The sequence below is a fragment of the Melospiza melodia genome, chromosome 2 (assembly GCF_035770615.1).
Source record: "Melospiza melodia melodia isolate bMelMel2 chromosome 2, bMelMel2.pri, whole genome shotgun sequence".
In the NCBI taxonomy this organism is placed as follows: Eukaryota; Metazoa; Chordata; class Aves; order Passeriformes; family Passerellidae; genus Melospiza; species Melospiza melodia.
This window is the reverse complement of record NC_086195.1, coordinates 85,448,929-85,461,219: the sequence shown is the minus strand read 5'-3', so window position 1 is coordinate 85,461,219 and position 12,291 is coordinate 85,448,929. Positions and strand designations below refer to the sequence as shown.

At 41.8% G+C, this 12,291-nt stretch overlaps 1 protein-coding gene across 11 annotated transcripts in view; it reads right to left on the bottom strand.

The window, feature by feature from the left end:
• The window catches only part of NBEA (neurobeachin), a 454,524-nt gene extending 451,811 nt beyond the window's left edge, over nucleotides 1–2,713 (bottom strand). For all 11 annotated transcript variants that reach the window (XM_063149159.1, XM_063149160.1, XM_063149163.1 and 8 more), the window contains exon 1: nucleotides 2,426–2,713. In XM_063149159.1, the coding sequence (XP_063005229.1) occupies nucleotides 2,426–2,707 (282 nt within the window). In that variant the 5' untranslated portion in view covers nucleotides 2,708–2,713. The remainder of the gene's footprint in view (nucleotides 1–2,425) is intronic.
• Between the last annotated feature and the right edge of the window lie 9,578 nt (nucleotides 2,714–12,291).

Sequence of the window (12,291 nt, the reverse complement as noted above, 5' to 3'; positions counted from 1 at the left end):
TGCAAAATTCTTATACTAAAAAGCTATTACCAAATGGCTTATAGCAACCCAATATGGCATAATGTAAGTTACATTTCTCTGAACGGCTTAACATATCAACTGATGTATCAAAACAAGATCACTGTTCACTCATTATCACACCTGCATCAAAAGTCATTCAGGAGTAGTACAGGTAAAGACTGAAAAAAACCAAAACAACAAAACTACCAAATCAAATAGTTCTCTCTACCCCCAGCTACCCACTGAAGAATGCTTCTAAAACAGAAAAATGCACCTTATTTTAAGTCGCTACTAAAATCCTTAATATAGAATGAGATGATGTTTAGTAGTTTAGGAATATGCCATCAGTTTTACTTTATATCTGCCATATTCACTGCTTGTTTCACATGTAAATTAAGTTTAAAATAGAAAAACCTAATTTTGAAGCATTTACTGCCCTAAGGAAAAAAAATTATAGACACAATACAGCCTCTCTCTGCTTTGGGAAGAGTGACTGTTGTATATTAGAGTCCATCTGTTAAGTAATGACTGATCCAGGATGCAACGCTGCTGCAGCAGACTCAAAAGCAGTTTCACATTCATATACATCTCCCAGGGCTGAGAGAACTGTTAAACACTCTTGTGTTTATTTTAAAATATAAACATTGTTTTCAGCAACAGGAACTGATTAGTAGGTCTATCTTACATGCAAGCAATGGATATCCTCCACATAGATACCAAACCATACTCTTAACCTTAAGGCAATGTTAATCCAGTTGCTGGTGCACTAACAGCCAGAATTAAAATGAGCTTAAATATCAGTAAGAATGAAAGAAGAAAGAAAACTAGAAAAGGATTAAACATCTTTGTCATGATCTACACAAAGTCAGTTACTAAAATAACTGCATGTCATTAAATTATTTTGAGTGCTACATTTAAAGAAATGGGTAATAAACCAAGGAAGTTATGATTACTTGTACCATACTTGTACCACACATACAAAGAACAAAAATAAAAATTACAAGTCACATTTCAAGCTGTCAAACAGCTTGTAGAGATGAATGGGAAATATACCAGATCACTGTTTTGACATATTCACAAAACTATCAGTTTTAACCCTGTGTGTTCAGATTTGCCTTAATATTAAAATGATTTGACCAAATTACGTCCTTCCCTGCATGCTGCAGCTTTTCCATTCAGTCTGTGCTAGGTCAAATGCAAATAACTGTCAGACAGAAGAATACACCTTTCTTAAGTGTTTGAAACAAAATATATTCTTTACATGACTTTGTATAAAATGACTGGAGATTAGGAGCATTAAACTCATTTGAAACAAAGGCAGTTTCAATTAATTACCATTCAGTTTTGAGCAATCATTTTTCTATTCTATGTTACGCAAAATTTGAGGGTATTTCATTGACTGAACTGCTTCAAAGCTGTGCTGCAGCAAATCTTGCATTCAGGAACAGCACCAAATTGCACATAATTGAAAGTGATTCATTTTTAGATGCACTCGCTTGGCTTCTGTAGGTTCCTCAGGCTTTGGTGTAGGTAGCGCAAAAACATTAAGTCATACAGTCCTGCAGTAACTCTTTCACTCCATGAAGTGAGCAGCTGACTAAGGAGCTACATTTTAGCATTTTCTCCTTGTTTCAGCTATTTACCTCTGTACAATAGTATTTTGCAATGCACAGACCTTGGACCAAAGTAGCAACAACACTTACTTTTGCAGACAAGAATGTGGCTTGGAAACAGAGCAGGTTATTAAGACTTGGGCAACCCAATACAATACTGCAATACAACTAACTCTTTATTACAAATATTAAAGCGTATTAAATCCTGCAAAAATCTCCCTTCTCCCCCTTCCTCCACGTAAATTGCTCAACTAGCTCTGATCTAACAGGGTTAAAACCCTTCACATGTTTCACCAAAAACGATACCAGCTCAGGCTGGGGGTTTTAATGCTTTTCAATTAAAACCAGATACTACATTCATGTCACTCTTCGTCTCAAGAGGAAGCTACTAGGTTAAAGGCCAGCGTCCATAACACGAAATTGCAAATTACTTAATCTCTTTATTTTTCTCGCTGTAAATTGCACACACTACACTTCTGCAGGAGGCGGCAGGGACGAGGCACTGGGAAGGGGAAGAGTGGCCTGTCTGGTCTAGGTAGGGTCCTGCCTAGAGTTTAGGGAGCGCTGAGGGGGCTTCTGTCACACGCACGACGGACGAAGAGATGAGCAGGTCGCGGGATTAACGAGGAGTTTGGGAAGGAAGGATGGCTGGAGAAGGGCCGTACGTGTAGGAGGGACACGGGGGCTGGGAGGCTGCGGTCCCTGCCGGCGGCACAGGGGCGGAGGGGCGCAGGGGCAGCCCCGGCAGGAGGTGGGCTGCGCGGGCCAGTGCCCGCCGGGGCGTCACCGGGGCGGGGTGCCCGGCCGCTTACCAGGTTCAGCACCGTCTCCACGATGTCCCGGTTGCTGACCTCCCCAACCTGGATGAGTCCGATGAGGACGGCGAATTTCATCCGGATATTGCGGATCGGCACCGACGGGTTAATCATCCCTGCGGGGAGCACCACGGACCCGGAGCCCGACGCCCTCAGCTCCCCCATCACCGCGACGCTGCTGCTGCCGCCGCCTCCGCCGCCGCCTCCACCGCCGGCCCCGACGGAGATAAGTCCCGCGGGCTGCGGGTCCGGCCCCGACACCGGCTTCTCGCTCGCCATTTACCCCCCGCCGTTACAGGCACCTGCCGCCGCCGCCTCCCCGCCCGGCCGGGCCGAGCCGCGCATCCACCGCAGTCGCACCCGGCGGGGCCGCAGGGAGCCGGCCCGAGGCGCCGGCACCGTCCCAGGAGCCGCTCCCCCGCTCCGCTATAATGAGGGATTATTATGGGCGCCGATGCCCCGTTAGCCGAGGACTGCCCGGCCGGGGCCGCCTCCCTGCCGCGGGGCCGGGGGCGCGGGCGGCGCCGAGCGCGGTGCGGTGCGGCCCGGCGGGGGCGAGCGGCGCGCGGGGCGTGCGGCGGCGCGAGCGATGCCGCTGCCGCTGTTGTTGTGGAGCCGAACCCGCCGCCGCTCACGCCGCCATGTTGCCGCCCCCTGCCTGCGGTAGCCGCCAGGGCGCCTGCGCCGAGCCCGTCGGGGGAGTGGCCGGGCCGGGCCCCCCCAGCCGGCCGGGGCACAGGTGAGCAGGTGCGCGGGGCCGCCGCGCCGCCGCCCTCCGCTCGGGGAGGTCTCGCAGGGCCGCCCGAAGGAACAGGGTGGAGCCCCCGTGCGCCCGCCCGGCCGCGCCCCGTCGCCCCAGGGCGCCCTCTGCGGGAGGGGCGGGCGGCGGCGGCGCTGCCGGTAACGGGAGGTGCCGCCCTCTCGCCGCCCCCAGGCCCCGCGGCTGAGCGCCCTGCGCTGCCCACGGCCCTCGGGCGCTGCTCTTGCTTGGTGGTGGTGTTGGGTACAACGATGTCCAGTCAACATCAGCTTTCCCATGCCCCCTGATTGCAGTGATGCTCATGGCAATGAGCATTTTTGTCAAGTCTCTCCAGTACTAGAGAAACAGAAGTACCTCCGATGCTTTGAGGATACTCAAATTATTTTAATTGTTGTTGTATGCGTTGAATAAAGTTGTATATATTTGCTCTATGTGTGTTGGAGTTAATCCATACCTGTTAAACAAGATGTTCTTGGCTTTATATTGATGCTCATCACAAAGTTGGATTTTGCAACAAAGCTTGCCCCCTAGTCCTAGAATACCATTCACCCTGACTCTTCTGTAGTCCCAAACTTGGGGTTTTGGCTGGATTGCTGGTCCTCCTTTTATCCAGCTCTAGGTAAACTGTAAAAACACGATGAATCAGCAGAACTGGATCAGTACATCCTCCTAGATTACAGCAGCTGCTGTAAGCTCCACCGAAAGAATGAGGACGCCTCAGCTCTGTACTAAGATGCATTTGCTCTATGTACATGGAGATACAGTATGATACATTTACTTTTTTGCCAAAGTCCATAGGTGCTTGTCAGTGTGTATAGCCCGGATATATAGACATGACTAAAACAGTGGTTAGCTGTGAAACACAGAACCAACATTACTTCAGAAGGCTGGAAAAGATGTGAAGAAAACCGAAAAGGTCATTAATGAAAGATAAGAAAGCACAAATTTTCTTGGAAGGAATTCCTTTACAATTTGCACCAACCATTTTTTATATTCATGGAGGTGCCAAAGATTCCATTCTCATCAGCAGCAGAACTAGCAAAGCTGAATACACACTCACTAAACTACTTTCAGGAATACATGACCTCTTTTGCAAAACTGAAGCCTAAGCCTAGAACTCTGTGACACTTAAAATTGTAATGCATTCAGGAGCTAACCCACAGCAGTCATTGTCTTGGTTATTCTCCCATCTACAACGTCTGTATGGTGAGACATGTTGCTATAAATAGTATTGTTGGTTGAAACTTCATGTTGGCTGATGGGTTAACTGGTTTTCTTGTTCCGATTCATCTCATAGTTACTGCCTGTCCTTGCCAAATGGGTAGGAAGCTGTTATAATTGCTCTCCTACTGGTAGGTATATTAAATTTGATCTCTATTGACTTACTGATTTTCACAAATCCCAAAATAACTTCAAAGGGTTGAGATCCATTGTTAAATTTGCTTAAAATTTGTCAGTGACTTGTTCATCTTCATGGTGGAACGGATGAACTAATACCACATAACCTCATAAACTTTTTTTGTCCACAAAAAAAACAGGATAAAAAAATATAATTTGATACATTTTATTTTCCATTCCTCACTTCATGCTACTCCTCATGGAAGACTCCATCATTTGCTCGTTTACCTAACTCCTGAACACAGCTGTTCCCTACACAACTGTCAATGCATTCCTCCACACTAAATTTCTGATAAAATTGCAATAATGAATTTCTTTAAAAGTGGTTAACATTTTACTGCTGAAATCGCATAATACACTATGCGTAGTATTAGGAAAAAAAACATTAGAAGAAAGTTAATTCCCAACAATATATTTAATAGCAGAGACTTCTTTTGGTTCTTAAACTCATATTTGGTTTTACAAATAAATTTTTCAAAATCATGTTCTCTTTATTTTTATAAGCTGGAGCGCTGTTAAGAAGTAGCTGTCTTCTCTAATCAACAGTGTTTGTTTTTGATAAGCAAACTTTCATTGAGGTGAGCCATTCATCAACTCATGTGAACATTATTGTAGCACTGGCATTCTGAAAGAAAAACAAATTTGAAACATTAATCTCAGCCCTTTAGTAATTGCAGCTCTGGTGTTCATTTGCTTCCATTCTAGCACCTCATCAGACTGAAAATTAAAGTAAGAGTACGTACACAACAAATGCTATACAACAGGATTCATATATTTTCTTTAAAAATATTGTCTGTCTCATCTTCTTGATATTAACATTTTCCTTCCAAAGACTGTGAATTTCTCAGTGAGAATTTAGTTCATGAGATGTTTAGTTGGATCTCAGTCCAGCAAGGTGTTCTGCATTAGCAAATCATAGAATTTGCATAATTGTAGCCATTTTTAGGTCAGTGTGCAAGATCAGTCATTGACACAGATGAGACTAAGTGTGGCAGGGGTAGAAGGATTCTATGAATGCCTTCATCCTTCACAAAAACAGGATGATGACAGGATCTGATCCTTTCTCTTCCTGTACCTTTTACAAGACTTGCTCCCCACTGAAATGAGAGAAAGCAATCCCTTTGCTTCCAGGGCATACTTTTCCCTCAGCTGTAATAGTTGACAGGAATTTTTTTTTCTGTGATATTCTTCAGGTTTTCTCAGATTCCATTCTCCATAAATGCCAGAAGGTGGTCTCAAATATAATATCAAAAACAAAGAAAAAGACCTTTATCCATTCTCCAATGTTTGCCACAAGCAGATGGGGAAGAAAATAAAACTGACAAATAAAGTTTAAAGTTTTAGCTGAATTTTTATTTCAGTTCTAAAATAAATTCTAGCAATACTACTTCATTTTTGGGGTAAAAAGATTATGTAATCACTCAACTGTGAAAGCTTGACAGAACATGCTTTAGAAGACAGACTCTTGGCTACAAAACATGGAACTATTTCAGTAAATAGGGGCTGCTCTGTTCAGGCATATATTTACACTGACTCTTACAAAAAAAAGTGGGTTTTTAAATAATGAAATTATATAGATCAGAACTGAACCATGTTTGAAAGAAGAAGAGAATTTTCATTTGTCTGCCACTGTGGCATCAAAATGATGCTTGCTTTACCGTGTCCATATGAGGACTCCTGTTGTGTTTAATTAGATTATTCTCATGAGTAAGGATAATGGGATTTGTTCCTGTGCCAGGATCAGGAAGTGCTATTAGCCCCTTTCTCTTGAAAACCAGGATTTCTTGTAAGCTATAAAAAAAAAACAAACTGGCAAATATAAACAAAAGGCCATCACAGCATGTAAATTTTCCCTGCTATGCATATGGGTTGCACTAAATAGAATCATGGAGTGGTTTGAGTTTGAAGGGACCTTAAAGATCATATACTTCCAAGCCTCTTCCATGGACAGGCATACCACCCACTACACAGCCTGACCTTGAACATTTCCAGGGATGGGGCATCCAAAATTTCTCTTGGCAACACATTTCAGTGTCTCACCACCCTCACAGTGGACTTTCTTCCCTAACATCCAACGTTAACCTACCCTCTTTCAGCTTAAAGCCATTCCCCCTTGTCCTGTGATTAGATTCCCTCTTGAATTATCCCTCTCTGGCTTTCCTATAGACCCCCTTAAGGTTCTGGAAAATGCTATAAGCTCTCCCCAGAGCTGTCTTTTCTCCAGGTTGAATGACCCCAGCTCTCTCAGCCTGTTGTTGTAGCAGAGGTGCTTCAGTCATTTGAAGCATCATGGCCCTCCTCTGGTCTTCCTCCAACACGTCCATGTCTTTCTTGTGTTTGGGGCACCAGTGATGGACGCAGCACTGCAGATGTGATCTCACCCGAGCAGAGTGGAGGTGAAGAATCCTCTCCCTTGACCTGCTGGCCAAGCAGCTTTGGACACAGCCCAGGGTATGTTTGGCTTTCTGGGCTGTGAGTGCACGTTGCTGGCTCATGTGCAATTTCTCCTCCACCAGCACCCCCCAAGCCTTTCTCCTCAGGGCTGTCCTCAACCCATTCTCTGCTGAGCCTGTGTTTGTGCTTGGGATTGGCCTGAGTCAGGTGCAGAACCTTGCGCTTGTCCTTCACTTGTCCATGTTGAACTTCACATGGATGGCACAGGCCAACCTATCGTGCTGGCCAAGGTCCCTGTGGATGGCTTCCCGTCCCTCCAGCATGTCAATTGCACCACACAGCTCAGATGTGTTTCATTCGCTGTTTTTAACTTCCACATGACAGGATGCATTAAAGCAGAGGTAAAGAAAAAGATTTTTTTTTACCTTTACTGGTAAGATATTTTTCCACTCTGAATGTAAATAATTTCTACATGCTTTTTATGCAATTTCTAACTTTATTCTTGAAAGAGAGTAATACTAAAAAAATACCTTTTATGTATTTCTTCAGGCAAGTTTTTTTATATCATGTGCAATTTCAGAAACACCATAACAGACCTTCCAAATGAGATTCTCTACATTTCCATCACAATGAAGCAGATGGAGAGGGTATGATTTCAAGGAGATATTTTGGTTTTATTGCAATAGGTGCTCCAAATAATTCAGTAGAAATTTTGAAAAATATAGTTATTTTCTATAAGAAATTAATATTAATCTATATTAATCTCTCTAATTTTTACACTTAGAGGACTAAAAATAGAACAGAAATTATATTTCTTCTGATAGTTATGAATTCTACTGAGAAGAATTCATTAAACATTAGCTTTTAGTGTAAAAAGGCATAATAGTCTGAGAAGTAGTTGGACAGTGACCAGATCTACATAAAATAGAACTTTTACTTTTAAATGAATATATGTATTCATATCTATTCAACTTTTCTTTTTTTTATATTAATTGCTTTTATTGAAGTATAATCACAGTAAAATGTGCAGACACGTAAATAGCAGGATTTGTATGTTTTATTACAGAAAACACACAGCACAATTTGTTGCAGTAACACATAGCTTAGCTTCTTGGTTTTGAAAGAGTTTATTGTGTTCACAAATCAGCATCTTTACATGCTTTAAAACCATGAGTTTGAGCTGCTTATTCCATTTGGACATTTTATTCTCATATTTCTTATACTTTGCGAGTGCAACCATGACAGCCCTTTTAGTAGTGAAATTAATACAATCATTTTTAGCATTGATGTTATTATTAGAATAGTTATTATGAAGGTCAATTATAAATATTGACCCCTTTGCTGATCGTCCATAACTGATTTTTCATATCATTGATATTGATGTGTCGACTCCTTGGTCTGTAGATGCCTCAATCTATGTTGTTTGTTCTTGCATAATGGGAATGTAGTAACATGAGGGCCCGTAAAGATCTACTTTCAGGACAACAGATGCGATCTTAAGAAAAGCCCTACTGGTCTTCTCTCCTCCCCTTATATTCTCCTCTTTGTCAAGCACTCTTTTATTCATGCAGGACATCACGCTGCCAGCTAACTTTAAGAGTTATCCTTTGTTGATCATCACTGTGGCCAAATCCCAGAGAAATCAGTCGATTCTGCCAATGTTAGTCCAAGACATTTTTACAACTGGATTTCTATGAGCTTTTTTTAGCATAACATAGTTTAAAAAAAAATCCAAACTCTAATTAGGGTTGAAAATATGTGAATTATTGTTACTTCTGACATGCTTCTTTTAGTATGTATATAGACAATAACGGATAATGGAAATTAACTTTTGGTGGAAACACTGCCATAATGCAATGAACTAATTGTTGCTATGAAGCATATATTTTTTGAAGAAAAAGACCTAATTCATCAACAAATTATGTTTATGTGCTCTGCATGCTTTCACTTTAGCTACTTGAAACCAAATAAATGCTTAGAGAGAAAGGATGTTGTTCACACACTTTGTCTCTATGCTGGAGTATGAACAACAATAGGAGACAAAAAGGATCCCAAGCTCTTGTGTTTTATTAGAAACACATTTCTAACCAAATGCAATTAAATTGTACCTTTAAGGACTTAACATTTATAGTACACAAAGGAGGAGAGTTGAACAGAAGGGTTAAAATTAATACAGTAGTTTATCTCAACAACGTATATGCACTTGATGGCCAAATTTCGTTATCAGGGAGCACTGAACAATTTATTGATATATCATTGATATTATCAGCAGGAACCTGATAATGTTCCTGAGTATTATTTTACACTATTTCCCACTCTACTCAGCATTTGTCAGGATGCAGCCAGAGTCCCACTCTAGGCACCACAATTCAAGAAAGATATGGACAGACTGAAAAGGGTCCAAACCAGGGCTGCAAAGGTGGTCACAGGCTGGAGAACACACCCCACAAGGAAAGGCAGAAGGACTTACATATTTTCTCTGTGGAGAAGAGGATGCTCAGGGGAGACCTCATCACAGTATTCCAGTACATAAAGACCATCTACAATGAAGGCAGAGACTCCTTGACAAGGAGTCCAGTGGAGAAGACAAGTGGCAGTGGATACAAGTTTTACTGGGAAAATGGACATAAGAAATTTTTTTTTTCATTGAGAGCACTCATTAGTTGGACCAACATCCCCAGGGATGTGGCAGAATCCCCATCACTAGAGGTTTTCAAGATGCAATCAGACAAGGTGCTAGATAATCTCATCTAGGCTCTCTTTCCCACAAAAGGCAGGACCAGGTCATCTGTGGATGCCCTATCCAATCTGAGCTATTCCATGATTTAATGATTCCATTATTATCTTCCTGGTTTATGTATTTTGCTACTATATCCGTAACTCTGGAAATAGTTTAGGAAAAAAAAGAAAAAAACATCTAGTAAACATGTTTGTTATATTCCTGCAACTGATTTTTGAGTTTTCTGTGCGAAAATGCATGCAGGATTTGTCCAAAGGAATTTGTTTAGTTTTTCATTTGCTTTCACTAAAATGAAAAGATGTTATTCAGGATAGTTCTTTTGTTTTCTGACATTATTGCCAAAAAAACCCAAAAAATGCCACCACAAAAAAAGAAAGCCATCTATCCCCTAGGAAAGAAAGAGCTATGGAGCACTTCTTCCTCGATTTCCAAGCATTATTTATTTTACCTTGCTTTCACATTACCTGTTTGAGTATTTTATTGATAATGGCTTAATGATTTCCAGCTATGACCATAAAAGAAGGGATGTGATACCTGGGAAAAGGATGCATTTCTGGATGTTTAAAATTTCACCAAGAAAGTAAGTCAAAATTATTACCCTGTCATCAGAATCCCAATAGGGCTTAGTCATGATCTTGTGTTAATTTTTCAGCATCTTTACTGAGGTAGTGCTTAAAGCTGTGCTGGCTACTACAGCTGAGACCCTGCAGTACTGTGAAGAGGGGAAAGATTATTTTTCATGTCTTGTAGATTACAACTTTTAAAGAAAAAAATGTCAGTGTTGTTTGCTTTTATTGCTGCAACATGACATTTTTGACTTTTACTCAGCTTGTGATCTTCTGTTGCCCCTGAATCATGTTCAGCAAAAGTACAAACAAGCTGGATGAGGCACATCCTGTATTTGAGCAATTTAGTATGTCTACTAAAAGTAATGCCCCACGTTTGTGTCTGTTCAATAACATCCTGTTTTTCTCAGACCATTCCTACAGTTTGTCAAGATCATTCTGAATTCTAATCTTGTCCTCCAGTGTACACAGTTGCTTCCAGCTTAGCATTGTTTGCAGATTTAATAAGCACACACTGCATTCCATCATCCAGATCATTAATGACATTATTATATGGCATCAAATCTTGGTCAACCCGGCAGAAGCCCACATGGCACCATTTTCCATGTGGACGGTGAGACATCAATATCTATTCTTCATTACAGTGAACAGTATTTACAGGCTTATTGTAACTGTATAATAAAAATTACATACAGACCATGATTCTAAGTATTGTTTTCAAAATACATTCTAAAAGATTTCTAGAATCTGAACTGACAATGAGGTGCATGACATAGATTTAGGCTGTCAGGGTCCTTGGAAGCTGACCTGTACTAAATCTCCCTTCCCTGACCTCTCCAATACTCAACACTGTGAGTAACTTAGATTGCTGAAGAACTCTTATCCAATCAAGTTTTGTATATCTTCAGAGTTGAAGTTTCTCTGGAAATCTTCGTCCAGTGTTAGGCCATACTCATGGTGACTTTTTTCTCCTTGTAATTATCAGTAATTTGTTCTCCTGCAATTTTTGTTCATTGCCTCTCCTACGCTGTGTATATCCAAGCAGGCTGGCTCCATCTACTCTGTCTTCACCTACTGCATAGTTGAAGACAGCAATTAGCTGTCACCCAGCCTTCTTTTATTACAAATGAATAAGCCCAGTGCTTTCAAACTCTATTTGTTTGTCATGTGCTCTCATTTCCTAACTATCTTGATGACTCTGATGGACTCTGCCAGTTTTTCAATGTGTTTGTTATACTGCAGATACCCAAACTTGACACAACTCTCCAAATGTACTCTTGCAAGCGCCAGGGAGAGGAGAATAAGCACTTCAACTAACCTGCTGGTTATGTTCTTACTGATGCAACCCTATTTGTGTTTTAACTTGCATTGCTGCAGAACTGCACTGCTTTTTTACAGTCATCATCCTCAACCTAGGTTCCTTTCTACAAATCTTCATTCTAGATAGTAAGTCTTTGCCATTACAATATTATCTCCCAGATGCAGGATTTTGCATTTGCCTTTGCTGAATTTCATGAGATGCTGCCAGGTTCCTGAGCACATTCCCCCTTTCTAGTAATTTAGTTGGCTGAGCTGGGGAATCTAGCTGGCTCAGTCCGAGGTCAGCTCCCTCATTGTAAGAGTTATAGCAAAGCAAGACAGAAATGAGGGCATACCCCTCCATTCCTCTGGGAACTGCTTCCTAGCAGAGGGTGTATTGCTGTGCCCTGCCTGTGCTACATTGCTGTTGTGTAGCATCTACATCTGTAGATGTACACCTTGCACCTTTTTAATCTGGACCCTGGCCCAGAATGTCTGGTTTGACTTTGGGCCTATCTAACAGGGCATTCAGCCTGCCTTGTGAGAGCAGACTTTTGAGCTACACCTGTTCACTCTGTCCAGATCTGATCCTGATCCAGATTTAATGACTCAGCCTTCTGGATCCTGGTTAGTGAGGTCTGCCTCTGCCTGCCTTGGTACCAGTTAGTTTTCCTTTGCTGGGCAGCAGGCTTCTGCTGCTTCCTGC